The sequence below is a fragment of the Abrus precatorius genome, unplaced genomic scaffold (genome assembly GCF_003935025.1).
Source record: "Abrus precatorius isolate BTA unplaced genomic scaffold, Abrus_2018 Scaffold7, whole genome shotgun sequence".
Classification (NCBI taxonomy): domain Eukaryota; kingdom Viridiplantae; phylum Streptophyta; class Magnoliopsida; order Fabales; family Fabaceae; genus Abrus; species Abrus precatorius.
Window position 1 is genome coordinate 3292976 of NW_020874417.1, and position 19182 is coordinate 3312157.

The following is a 19182-nucleotide window of genomic DNA, read 5'->3' on the forward strand; positions in this document are numbered from 1 at the left end:
AGCAGCAAATACTACCAGATATGACTTACGTGATTTTCAGGAGTTTGATGTTCAATTCACAGAACACCATCAGATACCCAAGAGGAAACTACTTGAACTTGAATCAAGCTCATACTTCAGTGATCATTTGTTGTCTCCCATGTATCTCCAATCAGTTGACATAATTACTCCACATGCCAACTTTCCAACTCATCGTCACAAATTTCTATCTCTGCTCGGTATAACACAAGCTGAAAGCGAATTTGGTGGAACTCCAAGTTTCATTGACAAGAGTGATTTCACTCGTGGATTTCTGTGTAATGAGCAAAAGCATGAAACCTTTACATTGAATCATTTCAAAGATCTGCGGAAACTTGAGAGCGAACCGATTCCTCTTCTTCTGAATAATGATTTTGACTGCACAACAGATAGGAGCCCTGACATATCGATTTTAGGCCAGGGTGTGGAGCAGATATTAAATAATACATCAGATGGATACCACTTTAGTCCTTCATCCTCACTTCTCGACAAGCCACAGGATCTCAATTCAATATTGGATTCTGGTTTCTTAAGATATCAAGAATTCAGGTTTGGAAAATATGTTTATGAGGACACGGACACAAATTTTAACCATACAGCATTGTCCTTGTCACACAATAAGCACTACTTTAAATTGTCTGAAAATGGAAAGAATGACACTTCATGTATCCAAGACAGCAGACATCTTTCACCTTATCAGCATTGCATTAGAAGAACAGTTTCCAGCGACTACCATTATCATCCTGATTCAGAAGCCTGGCTTTCATCTTCACTAGATGAATGTCAGAGGTGGTTATCCTTAACCGATTCTCATCTGAATTACCAAAATTCAATTTCAAGAAATTTACAGTTGAACCAAAGGGAAAGTATGTCTTCTCTTTTTCACATCAATGACAATTACGAGGCAGAAATTGATGGTGCAAATCACGGGGAAATGCTTTATCACTTTAGGAAAGGCTTGATTGAAATATATAACTCTTCTTTTCTTGGTATGTCCATGCAAAGAGACCTTGGATGCCCATTTCCTCTGGATGGCAGTGACCATATTGATGAGCAAGATAAAAGGCAGAAGATGCTTCTCTAGTGTCCAACACTCTTTGGGGTGTTTGATCAAACAGTGTATGTGTTTCTGGTTAATTTCGGATTAATATGCCGTGTGTTTACAAGATGACCTGTCCATCAACTAAACCCTTTTCAGTGAAAAATTATATTTCTCCTTTAGATTCGTAATTCGGAGCATTAACAGGAATATGTGTAGAAGTTTACTTGAAAAATAATGTTTGCACAGGTATCTAATTCTCTGGGTTAAATTTTAACATATTATCTAAAAAAAAAAAATTCCCGTGATTCACCAGAAAAAAAATTAGTGACTTTTTGCTTTTTGGTATACCCAATGTGAGAGTAATGCTAATCATCATAAATTGAAGTTCAGGAAGGCATATATTGAAGATAAAGAATGGTGTTACGGCTTTGTCTATCTTTCCTTTATAACGGATTTTCCCGCTGTCCTTTATCAAAAGGGTTACATTCAGTAACAATTTGTATAAAATCCTTACGTTAAGCAAACCACAAACTTGAATTCAAAATTATCTCCAACTTCTTTCTCTTTGACCCTTTGGAGTGATCTTCATGCTACTCAATATTTCAATTTGATTAGGCTCTTCTTCTGTACTACTCTTCGGTGGTGTTGGAAAGCATGCCTCCACGTATGGATCACCGCGCGCCCCAAGGCGAGGGGTATGGTGCACACGAAAATGGTAGATATTACCATTGTTTGCTTCTCTAATTTTCCACAAAGTACGCATTATAAGTGAGATTTTGATTTAGCTTTTGGTTTGCTCTTCTATTTAAAGGGTCATTTTCAGTTGCATGTGAAACTTGTACGTCACTCATAAATAGAAAACGATATCTGACCCATTCGGAATTTTCTTCCCAAGATTAAAGGCTACCCTACGATAAAATTTTTGTTTTCAGTCTCCTATAAATTCCAAAGTCGTGTACCCTCTGTCGCATTAAAGGTGAGATCAAACAAATAATTAATATGAAGTCAACCTAACAGAATGCAGAAAATCTTTGGACCTCAACCGATTTTGCTTCTTTTTTTTTTTTCCAGTTTTATTGTTTATATGCCTTTCTTCTTAATTTTTCAGTCCTTTAAAGGGATTTCCTTTTCATATGATACTATTTATTCTGTAATCACTCTTTTTAAAAATAGGAAGACAAAATCTCAAAAATTCCCTGCTATTACGTCAAGTAACTGACCTTGTAAGATTGATCCAAAAATGTAAGATTATTTCTAGTATTTGTTTTATTCTATATATCAAGTAATGGCTCATTCAATGCTTATATTGTCTTTCCTTACCAATATTATTTGGCCAAGATTTGGACGAATGAATTTTTTTATTACACTGGGATTGCGAAGGTTGCCTATAGAAGTGTAACAACTTGTCTGCTTTGTTTCACTTAGTAATTTTGTTATCAAACTTGCGCAATTGAACATGTGACCCAAATTCCATTGAAAACAAGTTGGGAATTTATTTGTAAGAAAGGAGATAAATCAATAGTTCGATGAAAGTGTTTTACAAAGAGAGTGGGTGGAAGACGTACTACAAAACTATGCAAAAGCAGAGACAGAGCAAGAGGTAGGACAAGAAGCCCACATCTCTTCACCTTGCCAAGCCTTTTGTTTTCTAATATGCAATTATCTCTCTCTCTTTCTTGGTGATCTGTATGGAGGGTTCTTTAAATTGTCATTAGTTTTTGTTTATTTCCATGTTGTTTCGAATAGTTGTATTTTAGATTTCTGCGGCTGAAGTGTTTCTATGCTATTATATTATTCCCATTTATCATTAGAAGTTGTACTTATTTGTCTTGCAGCTTCATCACTTTCAACAAGTCAATCAGAAGCTAGTTATGAGATAGAGGATAAGCCAGAAAAATAAATGGAGTACCCATCAAGATGCACATGCTCATAGACAAAGAAATGTCCAAACAAAAAGACCCCAAGCACAACCTACCAAATGTAGTTGCAAAACTAATGGGGCTTGAAACCCTTCCAAGGAGAGAGCCTAATCTATCTGTGGAGAGAAGCCATAGAAAAGATTATTCTCAACATATGTATGGTCCTATAGGGTTACCATTCCATCATGGGCAGCTTGAAGATAGGTGTATGGATAAGGAAATTCTTCATGAAGTTCATCCAAGCACAGAACAAGTTGCTTACAATGATATCTATGAACAGTGGCAGCAATCTCCAACAAACCATTTAAGAGGCAAGTTACCAGATAGAAGAAGGTGGAGTGCAGATGTTGATGGGGAAAAAATGGCTTTCATTCGTCAGAAATTCATGGAAGCAAAGCATTTGTCTACAGATGAGAGATTGCGCCACTCCAAACAATTTGAAGATGCCTTGGAAGTTTTAAGCTCCAATACTGATCTCTTAATCAGGTTATTGGATTCTCAAAATCTTTATGAAGTTTACTCTACTCCACCAGCTGAGACAAGGCACATTACTCTGATTAAACCTTCCAAGATGGTTGACAATGACAAATCTGCTAGAAAGGAGAAGAAGAAGAAGAAGAAGAAGAAGAAGAAGAAGAAGAATAGACTGATTAAAAATCCAGAAAATGTTAATCAAACAGCTGTATTGAAGAACAAGAATCCTATGAACTCTCCAGAAAGTCAGAAAGTTGATGAGTTTCCAGTTCAAACTACTCGAATAGTGTTACTGAAGCCTAGCCCTGGGAGGACACATGAGCAAAAGGCTGTGATTTCTCCAATAAATTCATCACCACTAAATCTGAAAAGTGGAAATTTCTATCAGGGACCTGAATATGATGATGCACTAGAATCCGCAAAAGTGGCAAAAGAGGTCACACAGCCAAAGCATGAAGGCCTGAGGAGCTACCAAAAGGATAAAACTTCATATTCTTCAGTGTTTTCCAATGGCTATTCTGATGATGAGAGTTCATTTAACAAATCATATCATGAGTATACATTTGGGAATTTTGGTGATTTGCAAGCTATGTCACCATTGCCGAGGCTTTCATGGGATTACACCAATGGCTGTGGTAGTCCTTATTCTACAATGTCGTTGGGTCGTGCATCGTGCTCTCCTGAGTCATCAGTGTGCAGAGAGGCAAAGAAAAGGCTTTCTGAAAGATGGACCATGATGACATCAGATAATAAGGGTCATCAAGAACAAAGGCATATAAGGAGAAACTCTACCTTGGGTGAGATGCTTTCTCTTTCCCATATAAAGAAATCTGTAACATCTGCATTTGAGAGTACTAATGAAGACCACGAACCTGGCAAATCTGTTTCTTGCACTCATTCTTTCAATGAACAAATAAGAATTGATGGTTCTCCTAAGAATCTTCCCAGGTCAAATTCTGTGCCTGCATCTTCTACTGTCTATGAAAATGATCAGGATGCTGGCAAAGCACATGGCTCAAAGGTTCATACAAAGTCAAAGAGTTTGAAATCATCATTTAAAGGGAAAGTTGCCAGTTTCTTGTTCTCAAGGAGTAAGAAATCAACCAAGGAAAAATCTAGTCCATCTCAATCTAAAGATGAATCCCAATCTACTGTCACTGAAACATCAGTTCTTGAAGCACATTCACATGGAATCCTTAGGGATGATATGTCTCAAAGCTTCAGTGTTGATGGTTTTGAAGAGTGTTCTCTTGCAGCACTATATGAATCATCAGGGAAAACTATAACAGATTCAGTCTCCAACAGACAAGAGCAAGGCATAATTACACTTGAGGTAACAGCCACTATTATTCTGCAAATTCCATTATATTAATTTTTTTTATTTCTCCATGAAAATTTTCTTTCTTTTTGCTGATGAATATTTAGGATATGTTTGCAAATTTTTAAGAGAACAGATTGGAGTGAAAAGAGAACAGAAAGGAAAACAAACAGAAAGCATATTGGAAATATAGTATTAGTATTCATAGCTTTTTGTGAACTTCACATGTTAGTGGATATTAAAGCTAACTGTTATTTAACCTTTAGTATGGTCTTGTTGGATAACACCAAAAAAGTAGTCCTTAATTACTACTATAAGATATTTTGTATTCCTATGTCTTAATTACTATAAGATACATTGGGCATTCCTTCATTATTATGATGAGCCGCAGGAATATTTGTGCCTTCTGTTCCTAACTAAAGGAATTATTATACGCTTGAAAGTATTCATGTTGCATAGATGTTTTTATGAGTTTTAGGCACTAGGCTGCGTATTGCACGATAAGGGAATTGGATGAGTATGGTGGCAAGTTCTTTGTACGGAAGTCTATTTTCCTCGCAAATTGTTGGGATTTATTGGTTGGAATGTCTAAATGAAACTGGAAAACCGAAAATGTTGTGATTAACATGCTTCGGTACTTGTTTATTATTAATTGAAGTAACTTCCTTTGTCAGCCAATACCAAAATCTCTTCGATTTCCTGTTATAACAGATTATTGAGTGATTAATTGAATGCATATATTCTAGGACCATCTATAAATAAAATCGTTCTTTTGTTTGTTTTCACAGCCTGAATTGACTATGCCAAAGCCAATGGTGCCAGAGATTTCAAGCGAAAATCAGCCTAGTCCAATCTCAGTATTACAACCTCCATTTGAAGATTATAATAATGCTTCTCATGAGTCCTTGGACTCTATGAAGGGTGGACACCTGGGTAATAATGCTTAGGCATTTCCTCTCTTTATCAATGTCTTACTATTTCAAGAATTTCTTATTTGGTATATAGACCTTATCTTAATTTTTATTACTTTATAAAAAAAATGCTAACCAGTGTGACAATACGTTTTTCCATAACTTTTCAATGCACCTCCAACGTGATTTATAATAAAAACTTTCTATTAATTGAATCTTTAATCAGGGTACTGATTAACAAGACTCTTGTTTTAATATTAACTATGTGCCTTTTATTCTATGTCTATAGGATCACCGCTGCCTCTGAAGTCCAATTTAATTGACAAATCACCACCTATAGAATCAATATCAAGGACCCTTTCATGGGATGATTCTTGTGCAGAATTAGCAAGCCCGTATCCATTAAAACCCCCGATGGTTTCTTCCTTAGACTCAAAGGTAGAGGAACAAGAGTGGCTTCTCTTGGTCCACAAACTACTATCAGCAAGTGGACTTGATGATCAACAACAATATGACTCGTTTCATACAACGTGGTATTCTCTTGAAAGACCATTAGACCCATCATTGAGGGACACTTATGCCAATTTAAATGACAAGGAGCCTCAACCTTTGCATGAGGGCAGAAGAAGGAAGATGAGATCAAATCAGAAGCTTGTGTTTGACTGTGTGAATGCTGCACTATTGGAAATTATTGGTTATGGATCAGAGAGTAGCTTTAAGAGGAGGATGTACAGTGGGAGCCACAGAGTCCAAAAGGGTGTATCACCCTTATTGGTGGACCACATTGTGGCCCAAATGAAGAAATTAATAGCAAGTGGGATGAGATGTGAATGGGAGGATGGTGGGGGCAGTAACAGCCTGGTGGTAGAAAATGTTGTCAGAGAAGAGGTTGTCCAAATAGGGTGGCTTGAGCTTATAGAATTGGAGATTGATATTTTGGGAAAGGAAATAGAGGGAGAGTTGATACAAGAGCTTGTGGAGAATGCTGTGATTGATTTTACAGGCAGGGCCTGAATCCCTCTTGAGAATTACTGCTTTTGATTTTAAATTAAATAAATATTGTAACTCTATTGTTTGTTGCATTTGATCATCCACATGGTCCTCCTACTCACCTAATTTATTAAATGCTACTACCAAAAAAAAAAAAATAGTAGTTATTTGACTATAAAGACTCTGTAATGTGTATAAATAATGATTGAAATAAAGAATATAAAGATTTATTATATGTTATAAAAACAATTGTAGTATGTTGACATTAATTATTTTTCTAATTTTTATAAAAAAATAAAAAAATTATTTATTAAAACTATAAAAAATAATTATATATTATAAATTTATATTGGACTAATTCCAATCTTTTTTATAAAAATATTTTAGAGAATTTTATTGGTCTTTAGTATAACTCTTTATAAAATTTAGGAACATTTATTAATTTTTTAGATATTTATCTTCCATTATTAAATCTTTCTAATTTATTAACAGTTAATATAATAATAGAGTTTTTACCTTAACTAGGAGTAAGCTTGAAATGTTGTAATTAGTTTTTAAAAAAATCAATCCATCTATTACTTTCAACAACCTTTGTTAAAAGGAGATAAGAAAATATTTCAAAAATAAATATCACTTCTCTAAGTAAAGATATTGCTAAAATAAAAAGGTAAACATGTATTTATTATTAATTTAAATTTAATCATTTATTATATAATTAAATTTTAAATTAAAGGTAGATAAATATTTATGTTTTCACACTACATTTCTCCTTCTTTTAGAGGAACCAAATCCTTTAAAATTACTTTAATATTAAATAGTTAAATTAGTTACTTATATATTAAATCAAATATAATACAAATTTTATAATAAATAAAAATATAAAAAAATTAGTAAGTAATGTATTTAAAATTTATTTTTTATTTTTATAATTAGGACAAAAAATATGAGTAATTGTTTCTTATTTTAAAAAATTAAAGGAATATCTTTAAATTTATATGACAATTTTTTAGTGCATGCCTGATAAGTCTGTAATTAAGCCTTATTTTACAGCTCATATATTCATATTTGACCTTTATTTTATTTGGATTTTACACTAATTTATATATTAATTGTGCAGTTTGGTATAAAGAGGCCGCAAATGGATGTTGGGTTCATTTTGGGCCCAAATTAATGGAAGATTAGAGTTTCACAACAATCAGCACGCCTAGACCCTTTCAACAAGCACGGAGGTGCTTCGAACTCATGCACAATCATGCTTAAAGCCTTACACGGCCGTACTCATCTGTGAGAAGCTCAATTATCAAGAGTCTTTAGAGTTTTCAAATCCTATTAAAAGAGAGATTTCAGGCATCATAGAGAACATCGTTTCTACATCTTGGCTTTAGCTCTAGAATACATATGATCTCGTCTCTCTTGCACAAAATCCTTGGCATATGCTTGGCGAGACTTGAAGCTTCAAGCAATCATACTTGAAGACCGGGAATACATCCCATACTCTAGTTTAATATTTCTTTTGATTATGGCTTTGTTTATGATTGTTTTAATTCTTTCTTTCAACATGAGTAACTAAGTCCATAGTTAGGGCTATGAGAACTATTGTTATGAATTTATGAAATTTTGATATTTGACTCTAAATTTAATTTCCGTTTTGCGATTAGATTTTATCCTATTACTCTTTTTTCTTAATCCTAATTAATTATATTGTCAGACGATCGTACCTCGATTAATTAATAAATCTATAGGGTAAAACAAGATAAAGGATTAGGTGGACCAAACTAATCTTTCTCTTCTAATCATTATTATATTAACAAGTTCGTAGGCTCCTTAAGTTTTCTTAAATTAATATCTTGCATGACCATTAGGTATTAATAGTATTTGTATGAATGATTGGTAATCACAAGGAAATCGAATTTAAAGTGAAATAGAAAAATAACATAAAGGATTAAATGAGAAAACTTATATACTCTAAGTTCCTCTCCAATAAGTTTGACTAAGACGTGCATTGTATTCCTTACTCTTAGTTTTATAATTAATTTTATAAATTCTTATTTTTAATTAATCTCGTATTTTTGAAGTTTAAACGATTGAATTAAGAATTTCTTAGGAATTGAAAATCAATCTTTGTGAGACAATATTTCGGGAACTTAATTTAAGAACCCTATATTACTTCTCGATGGGTACAATTGTCCTCCGAACAAGTTTTTGATAAGAAATAATAAAAATATATAATAATTTTTTATTAAAAATTACAAGATCAAATGTATTAATAACTTTAAATGCTAAAATTTTTAATAAAAAAATTACTATTTATTTTATTATGCATTTTTGACACATTTTAAAAAAAATTATATAAAGAGAAAGAATAATAATAAACATTTTAACACACTCTTTAATATTAAAAATTATAAAAAATCATGCTGATCTTATTTTTAATTTAATAATTATCATTTACATTTTTATAATTTTAATAAATTTTAACTAATAAGTTCTTAACACTTTTTTATACAAATACGATTTATAATAACCTAAATAAAACATATGATAATCGATAACCGTTATTCTTAAATACTCAAGAAGAAGTCAAAAATAAAACTTTTTATTAAAATATATTATTAATTCATCTTTATCATAATTTTGAATGTGATTTTTATAAAAAATATATATTTTTTAATTCCTTAATCATCACACTTGTTTAAAGAGCAAAATCCTATAAACAATTAGCTATGACAATGTTGAAACATAAGAATACAAATAATTGCACTAATTATACGAGGACATGAAACTAATTAATGCAGCAGTTCAAAATAGTTTCTGGCTTTCTGCTAATAGTGGTGTGCAACAGACCATGATATTGATCATTATATCATAAGTCACAATCTGTCTGTGTTAGTACTAATTTAGTCATAACTGTGGTTCTCTAACAACACAATCGATACAGTTGGTATAAAGGATTCATATCATTCATGCACCCACTGGAATCACAATCTGTCACCCTCTTGCAACATGTTGCTACGGCTCTCATTAAACCACCGTTCAATTCATAATAAAGTGTGGATTAATTGGAATCACATGTCACAATATAGGGATAACACAAGGCAAGGCCAAATTGATGATGGCTGCTCCATAACCAAATAATATCATGTTCACCACTCTCATATCAAACTGCAAACCAACTCATTTATCAGACCATTTTTTATTTCCCTTCTTCTAAATCAATTCATGCAATCCTTTTTGGGATGGGAGATAACTAGTTTAACTACTTTTACTCACTATGATACATGTTTGAGTCCTTTTTTTTTCCAGCTAGATTTCAACACGAGATTCTCCTACCACACATGGAGTGTCGACTAAGATAAGTTTGTGGTCCAAGAAATAAACGTTTTAGATGCTGCCACAAATTTATTCGTCATATATATTTTAGATTTTTTTTCTTTTTGGGGCTGGAAAAAGGAATTATCTGAGAGTTGCATAATATAGACCAAAGTTTTTATTAAAAAAAAAGGGTTTTTCGAAATTTTTTTATGTGATAAAATAATTAGAAAATCAGCCATAAATCCATAAAAAAAAAATAAACCCTTGACAAATACTTTCTCTATTCATTACATATTTGTTGTTTTAACGTCTTAGTTTTGTCTTAAAAGTTCTTTTGTTAAATTTTCAAGACTTATTTAATTATTTTTGTCCATTTATATCCTTATTTGATTGTGGAAAGTTAGAGAAGAATAAATAAAATTATTGAAGATATAAATAAGGAATATATAAATAAGGAAATTTTTGTCCATTAATCTATACAAACAAAAACCTTAAACAATAAAACATAATAGAGGGAATAGTTATATGATATAACTAGCTAAAGTAATGTAAATAATAAAAAATATATGTGGTGGTCAACTTGTAGTTGTACTATTTGTCTATGTAACTAACTCGTGGAACATAATGAAAGAAAAGTAAATAAAAAATATATATTGTAACACACATGATCCTCCCTGACATGAGATGATGAGAGGTAGTAGTCCATGCAGCCTGTGCACTGAACGCTGAAGAAGAAGAAGACAAACATTTTTTTTAAAGTAGACAAAAGGGTGAGAATATTCCCCACTGACGATTCGATGTGAAATTTCTAACTAAACTAAAAGCCAAGCTCATAGTATTTAGTTATCTACAACTTTTTTTAAGATAAATTGAAGTGCAACTGAAAATCCCGTGACAACACGGTGTGGCATGTTCCTTAAGACAAAAGTTTCAAAATAACTAAGATCATTGACACATGGCCCCTTGAGATCCTTGTGATAGACAAAATTTATCATGATTTGTCATTTATTTTCTATCAAACAAAGAAATGTAGGAGAGTGTTTTGAAGTGTGAAACGTGCTGTGGAGAGAAGAAGCTTTTGCCTTTGTTTATTCTTCCTTTCATTAAAAAAAATGCAGTTTGGCCGTGGTCAATTCAAGTACCTTTTGAGAGTTAAATTTTGATGATGAAGAAGTAGACACTACATATTTTATTTTTAAATTAAGAGAGTTATACTAATATAAGACAATGTTATATACTCACAAGACTTTTAAAAAAAGTAGTTAATTCCATTAGTAGTATAAAATTTATCAACAATTTGAATATATATATATATATATATATATATATATATCCTTAAAATTATTGAAACCCACAATAAACTCTTTCTATACCTAATTAGTTACTTTATTTTATCTATGAATATTTTCGTAAAAAGATTAATTCAATTAACAACTTGTGAGGAGTCTTATAAAAGAATAATAGCAAACTTTCTAAATGGTCTTATATTTAGGACCAAAGGTAGTATATATTTGTAAAAATAAATAAAATATCAATACTTCAAATTTACGCTAATATACTATATTGTCTCCTTTATTTGTAAAAATCATAAAATTAGAGAATATTTGTCCAAAAAATATATCCTCTTTTTCTCTTTTCTTACCAAACTCAATTCTCAAGCATGCCCTTAAAAAAATACAAGATGCAATCTCAAACAAATCCAATGACTAATATAGTATTGCGTAAGTCCAAAATGATCATACAAATAATTTCATATTAATGTGAAAATGGACTGAATTAAACTAGGCTTTATAAGACTTAAATTTGATTCACTTTGAAAAAATTGAAGGCCCGAACTTAACTTGTTTATATGACACAGGCTTTTTAAAATGTTTAACTTGACCCAAAAGCTTATTGAAAAGCATATTTTATTGTAAAATGACTATTAAATAACATTATATATAAATAAGAAGTAGACTTACAATTTTGTAAGCTAACAAGCTTAAACGTTTAAAAATAATAATAAATATATAATATTAAATAAATATAATAAAATTTTAATTTAAGAGCTTTGCTGTAGTAATTCTCCTGAAAATTAGAATTACATATTTTTCTAATAATTCTTTTATTTTACTACCTTCGTTGTTTAACACATTTTCTAATTTGTATAAAATTTCACATAAAAACTTATATGTAATAAATTTTATTAAAAAATATATAATTTAATACATTAATACTAATAAATAATACAAATTCTAATAAAAACTTATTATTCGTTAATTTATTACCGCATGTAATTTTGTGCAAATTAAAAATATCATTATAAGAACTATACCAATATTTGTTTTCCTAATTATAAGAAATACAGACTTATTTTTGTCAATTGCTAAATTCTTTTTATATTCTAACTTATGATAAAATTTATATTAAAAAGACACTTACCCGTTATCCATAAAAGTAGACATATTTTTTTCATTTCATATATTAGTCATCAATTTAGTTATTCAATATTAGGAATATTTATAGAATATAGAATAAATTTATAAAATATAACTACTTTTTAGTGGTATAAATATGATCGAAGGTAATATAAAATAAGTATTAAATAAAAATATCTACAATTATTATTTTATAATATATAAAAATATTTAATATTTTCATTTATTAATTAAAAAAATTGTAGACATAAAAGGTTAAAATATTTTGACCTGTTTTTCGGTTTTTCATTGTGAAGAAACATGTAACTACCACTTGAAATAATTATAAATCCTCTTACCTTTTATGCCTGCAAATTCTCTTAATTATTAAGCACATTTTTTAACCTATGCAATATTACACAATAAAAATTTATGATATAAAAATTTACAGTATTCAATACATTAATACTAATAAATATTATAATTTTCAATTAAAGAACTTACTATTAATTATTTTCTTATCATGTGTAATGTTCTATAAATAAATAAAAAATCAATTACTAAATGAATAAAGTATTAAATATGTTTTGCATTTTTAAGATAATAAATATATTTTTATTATTTAATGCCTATTTTATAAAGAAGATTTTTACATAAATACAGCAAAGCTCCTACCCCTTGATAAGGTACTTCAAACTACTCGGCTTCACCGGAAGAGCCACATACTCACATACCTGTGTAGCTGTGTGTTTAAATTCTCTCATATTTCGCTTAACCCACCAATCAAGGTTTCCAACAAAAATTCTCTCAAATGTTACGAGGTGCTCAATGTTCTGCAGAGACATCGAGCAATATTGCAATGTCAACCGATGGCTTTCCACCCCACTAAACTTTCTTTTTCGTTGTTGTTATAGAGACTGTCAATTTAGCATTCATGAAGATGCTGAGATCGAATCCTTTGTCACCTTTTTTTTCATTTTTCTCTTTTGCTATGCTATTTAGACACAAAATATCAATAACTGGTTTAAAATACATACCTTGACTATATAGCATAGACGACAAATTTTCCAGAGAAACAAATGAAAAACAGTAAAACATTAAAGCAAAAGATATACATATGTACTCATGTCAACACAACATTGAATTGCTTGACAGCTAGTAGCACTCATTGCTTGAATTCATGCTTGGTAGCTGCTCTTATCACCATTGTTCAATCCATACTGCAACCATAAAATAACGATACCTAAATTGCCATTGTTAAAGGACACTAGTATGATAAAATGCTAAATGATAGTCTGTTTACATGAATAGCATACTTGACAATATATCAAATTAAATACATAGAAGAGAAGACACTACATTCCTCAGATGATAAAAAAACAAGAACTTGAGAAAGTCTCAAAAACAAGTTGAAAAACCATAAACTCAGTAAGGTTATACTTGGACCAAAAATGCTTAAAATGAAGAAATCCTTGGATTATGCGGCTAGTGTGTCTGACATATTTGGCTTAAAACTTTTAAAGCCTAGCCAAAATAACAAGTAAAAAACTTCTGTGATCTGTGTAAAACATTTACATATCCATTCTGTTTTATGGAAATTGTAATTAAGAATAGTTCACCACGACAAGATAAAACCGAAAACCTAATTTTTCTTGATAGGTAGGAATGACTGCAGGCCTATAACTATGACGCACCAGAGTTTTGCATCCAAGTGAAAGAGAAAAAAATTGATACAAACAATAAGTGTGTTTTTAACATGATATTTAAGCTAGCTCAAATGCTACTTAAAATAGCATTTATTTTTTCCTTTTTTATCCTCAATTTTTAATATGAATCATCTTATACCCTGCCTTAATTTTAGAAAAACCTTCATCCTTGCCTTCACAATACCTGCCTTTCTCCAATCCTCCTTCACAAACAGTCACCACCACCACCGTTTCTTGAAGTCAGAGTGAGCATGAAAAGGAAAAGCCTACCACTTCTTCAACTAGTTTGTGGATTCTTATTTTAATGATACACTATTTATTTTAATTATTACAGTACTTATATTATTGATTTAATTTTTAACAAAATATTTTATCCTTTAAAAAAATGTGTTCAAAATTAACCAAAAAACGTAAAATTATAGTTACCTACAGGTGTACCTTTTACATCGTTTTACATTTAACAGTTAATTTTATCAAACACTTTTAATTCAATAAGCAAGTCTAATAGCTTTCTGCTTTCAACTATATTTGAAAATATAACCAAAATCTACAGCCAAATTACTATATGCTAAAACTGAAATTAATTAACAGACAACAATATCATATGTACAGAGGCAAAAAAACAGTTTGAATTTTTTGGTAGTTCATAGTTGATATAATAAAAGCTCAGCCCTAGCTTGAATCTTGGACAAACTCGAGTCTTTACACATGACAAAATCACGAATTATTTTTCCTATCCTTAGAAGACATAAAATCCACTAAAGGTTATCAAAGAAACTACACTTTAGACTTCAGACCAACATACCTTCTCTCTCATCCGTGAGCTCCAAATATCTGAATGATTTACTCGGTTATCACCTTTGCTAGATCCAGATGGTTGACCAGATTGAGGATTCAGCAGGGGCTCCCAGCTTCTACCCCTAGCATCATATTCATCCTCGTAATCAAAATCTTCTCTCCGAGTAGAAATTGTGGCTCGCAAAATTAGTGCCAGTAGTAAAGATAATGCCTGAGGTTGGCAGCAAGAAAAATTAGCAATAACAATATGCAAGGAATGGGATAAAAGGAAATCCAGAAAATGCTTTACATTCATACAGCACAGTTGTTATATTGTCCATTAGATTAACTGATACTATTGTCATGACATGATGATACAAGTAAAATCTTGAAAATTTAGAACCAATGGTCAAAGCAATCAATCTCGTGGTGTCTTTATAAGATGTAAGACATGAAATATACTAGGCACGGTGTTGGGGTAGATTTTTTTAGCACCTTAATCTTTGTAAGGGTCATAACAACAAACATTTTTGTACCAAAATAATTCAAAGATCAGGTTTGAGTTAGGTTATTTTGCTCTAAAAAATATTGCACTATAAAAACATTTCAATTAAAATATCAATCTTTTGGTAATGAAGCTTCATTACCTTATTTCTTCAAAATAAATGCACAATTCATGAATTTCAGAAGACACTTTGGGTTACAACATAAAATCAACCTATAAGAACTTTAGAACACAACCAAAGTAAGAAGTAATAGTTTGGACTTTGAAGAAGATATTAACATATAAACTAGCCAATTATCAATATAGCAATTAAATGGGTCATAATACTAATGACAAACAATTTACCCCAAGATCTAAAACCAGATTCAAAACAACTTCTATTTTTTATTATTTTTTTGTAAATTAAAATTACTGAAACCAAATTAACCAGTTGATATCATGATGGCGTTCTGTAGTGTGCCACAACCATGACTTCAGAGAATGGAGTAAATGATAACCTTGAGTCAGTTGATTCAACAAACACGTCCAAACTCCTTATACAATTCAAGTTAATGAACTATATGTGAATGGTGGCACATGAATTTCTGCTTATGCTAACTAACTACTAAGACTTGTGAACAAAAATGAGTTATTCCTCATGCAAAAAATGATAAAAATTTCCAAAAGTTTATGAGTAATGATGGGGAAAAAACACTTCAGAGGATGATAGATAATATATGTAGCACGTCAACATCAACATGTCTGAACAATGGACTATAACTTATTCATTTACCAATTAGAGGTGAAGGAAAAAAAGGCCATATACTAACTCCAAAACATTAACCGAAATGAATGTACCTGAACCACAAGCACAGCAATGCCAACCCATCTACAGATATCCAGATTATTTTCAATGAAAGATCTTAGGCTGTCAAGTTGACCAGTTGGATCAATTGGAAGATCCTGTAAAAGCAATAATTGACATACTATAGGCATTAGAAAGGGAAACATATGAGCTAGTGCAACTATGTTAATAAAGAGAGGAAGGAAAGAAGATTAAGAACCGCTTCCCAATGATGATCAACTGCAATGAATCCCACCAGAGCAGCCTCCAGTAGCAGAAGTATCGTGACAAGTAGAGTGTACTACCATTTTTAACAGGTCAAGGAGCGAAAAGTAATTTTTCCAAAAAAGAAAATCAAAAGTAAATAAAAAAAAGTTACTTCAAAGCATTCAACAAAAATTTGCTCTCAGAACAAAAGATGAAAAAGATTTTCAGCCAAACTAAGATATGAAAAAAAAAATATATCCACTTTGAGAGGGATACAAAACACAAGCAGCAACTGTTGATCATTTCAGCAGCAATGCAACCCAAGAAAGTTATGCAGCACACCAGTATTCCTACTCCCATGAAAGCGTAGATGAACCTGTCATCAATGGGCAAAACAGGATTAGCAGGGAATAATAATTTATACACCAAATGAATAACCATCTCAAAACCTCAAGACAAATCCTTAACGAAGCATATATAGATAAGTTAATATTGACACCCCCATCTCATTTTTCAGTATCCCAATCCTCATTTCACCAAAGATATTACAATGTCATTATAATTAAATTGAGTCACAGTAATCAGCCAAGTTCTATGGTTCAGTAAAACAGTTTTGTCCTACTTGTATGATTCTCCCAATTCACAAAAAGGCAATAATAAAAAAGATAAAACTTAAATGCGCTTGTTTAAGTATTTTTAATGTTGTCTGATCAAAATTAAAATTCCATCTTCATAATCTGCACAAACATTCCAACCCTTATTATTCAGGTCATTGAGGTCAAATTTTAATTTTCATTAAAAAAACAAAGCCAAAGATTCTTAAGAAAGTATAAGTGAGTTCTGTCCTAACTCCTAATAATAATAATAATAATAATAATAGGAAAATGTTAACCTAGGTTGTCAATACTCTGGACTGTGTTTAAGCAATTAATAACAGTGAGATTTTATTAAAAAAAGTATTTATCACACTTTTATAAATTTAATGTAATGAATTTATTATTTTTCTATAAATATTTACTACTTTTAGATGCTTAAAACTCAATCCTAATATTAAGGTTAACAAAAACACGTAATAATAAAAAGGAATCAGAAGGCACTCCCAGCGTGAAAGTAGTTGATAGCATTTAATAGTAATGCATTAGATAGTAACCAAATCAGAACAAGTTGGCTAATTAATAATACCAATCGGAATAAAATGAACAGAAAAGAAAAGAAAATTGAACAGTGGGGAAAAAAGGAAAAGTACCAAGGAGAGGGGAGGTTGACAGAATCGAAATAGTAGAAAGCATAGGCGTGAGGGAGAGGTGGACGAGGAACGCGATGCTCCCATTGATTTAACATCCATATCGAATACACCAAAATGGAAACCCCAACGAAAGCTTGAAGGAAATTCAGAAATTTCAGAATGAAAGCTAAGGAAACGTGGCAACAATTTGGGCGCATGTTAGGGTTCCTTTCCTTCCCTGCGCTGATTTCACCAATATCAATGAATTTTCGGATTTAGAAAGTGATTATCAGATCCAAATCTATCCCTTCACCGTCTCTTGTCCCTACAAATTATATCTCAAGTGATAGAATCACTCACTAACATATTCTCATTTATCGTTTAAAAGATATCTAAGATTATAAAAATACCAATAAAAATGTATTTAATTAAAAATGACTTGTATATTTTTTAATAAATTTTTATTAATAATTAAAAAAATTATTTACTTTCATTTCATTGACCTTTATCTGAATCATGTAGCTACGAACTGGGTAGAAAACTGTTCATTGGTTGATTCCGTCAATAATCAATCTTATTAAACATATAAACTGGAATATCACATCAAATAGACCTACCCAGATTTGGATCAACATCCGTTGACATATAATTATTTTAATTTAAATATTAACAATTAAATATTTAGAAAGAGATTTTTATTAACATCGTTAACAATTTCTAAACTCCAACAACATACAATTCAACTCGCTTCGTATCTATGTATAATCATCTAAATACTTATATTAAACATATATTTTTATTGTAGAGTACCCACGTTTTATTATATGATATTATGAATATTATTTACTTTAATTATTATTTTTATTAAATTTTCACTTCAACACTTAATTAAAAGAATAATTCATTTAATTATTTTATTGTTGTTTACAAACATTATTTATTGTTTAAAGTTAGAAACTATAATAATAATTTTCCAAAGTCAAAGAAATTTACTTTATATTTTATTTACATTTAATGGTATTTTATCTTATTATTTAACAGTTTTGGTATTTAGGACGGCAACATTTAATATATATATATATATATATATATATAAATATATTTTTAATTATAAAAAATATTAATTTAATTTAAAATATATTAGTTATTAAATTATTATTTTTTTGAGAAATTTTTATTCATAAAATACCGATATATTATTCATATAAATAAATCTATTTATTTATTGATATTAAGTATGACTATTTATTATTATGAACATTTCAAAAATATACAAATAAATTAAGTATTAGTTTGTATAATATATATATATATATGTCAGAATTTTGGACCATACCCCGTGAAATGCAACAATTTGATAAGGTTAAAAAATTATTGATAAGATACAAATTTCTTGTATGACTCATTTAATAAATTTTATACAAATTCGCTTATAAAGAAAGTTAATTGATTTATATTCTAAAAAAGGTAATATTAAAAGTTTTCAATACATAGTTGAGTCTACTAGTAGCTCCTATTTGACAAAGACGTTGTGTCTTATATATTTAAGGTACACATGT

The 19182-nt window shown here is 30.4% G+C and overlaps 2 protein-coding genes across 7 annotated transcripts; one reads left to right on the forward strand and one right to left on the reverse strand.

The window, feature by feature from the left end:
• The first annotated feature begins 1542 nt into the window (after window positions 1-1542).
• LOC113872843 lies at window positions 1543-6909 on the forward strand. Of its 5 annotated transcripts, none has more exons than XM_027510695.1 (4): window positions 1543-1815; window positions 2896-4786; window positions 5560-5704; window positions 5972-6814. In XM_027510695.1, exons 2-4 carry the CDS (start codon window positions 2978-2980, stop codon window positions 6694-6696), a joined length of 2679 nt encoding a protein of 892 aa, XP_027366496.1. In that variant the 5' UTR covers window positions 1543-1815; window positions 2896-2977; the 3' UTR covers window positions 6697-6814. The 5 variants fall into 5 exon arrangements, with proteins under 5 accessions (XP_027366496.1, XP_027366494.1, XP_027366493.1 ...); XM_027510693.1 differs by lacking the exon at window positions 1543-1815 and adding an exon at window positions 2030-2660 and having other exon boundaries at window positions 5972-6909; XM_027510694.1 differs by lacking the exon at window positions 1543-1815 and adding an exon at window positions 2047-2302 and having other exon boundaries at window positions 5972-6842.
• A 6063-nt stretch (window positions 6910-12972) lies between these two features.
• On the reverse strand, window positions 12973-17999 carry LOC113872312 (tetraspanin-18). Of its 2 annotated transcripts, none has more exons than XM_027509769.1 (6): window positions 17645-17999; window positions 16675-16774; window positions 16412-16492; window positions 16206-16310; window positions 14892-15095; window positions 12973-13600 (listed from the first exon to the last, which is right to left on the reverse strand). In XM_027509769.1, the coding sequence occupies exons 1-6, from the start codon at window positions 17839-17841 to the stop codon at window positions 13559-13561; spliced, it is 729 nt and encodes a 242-aa protein (XP_027365570.1). In that variant the 5' UTR covers window positions 17842-17999; the 3' UTR covers window positions 12973-13558. The 2 variants fall into 2 exon arrangements, with proteins under 2 accessions (XP_027365570.1, XP_027365571.1); XM_027509770.1 differs by having other exon boundaries at window positions 13229-13600; window positions 14892-15044; window positions 17645-17951.
• Window positions 18000-19182: the final 1183 nt, after the last annotated feature.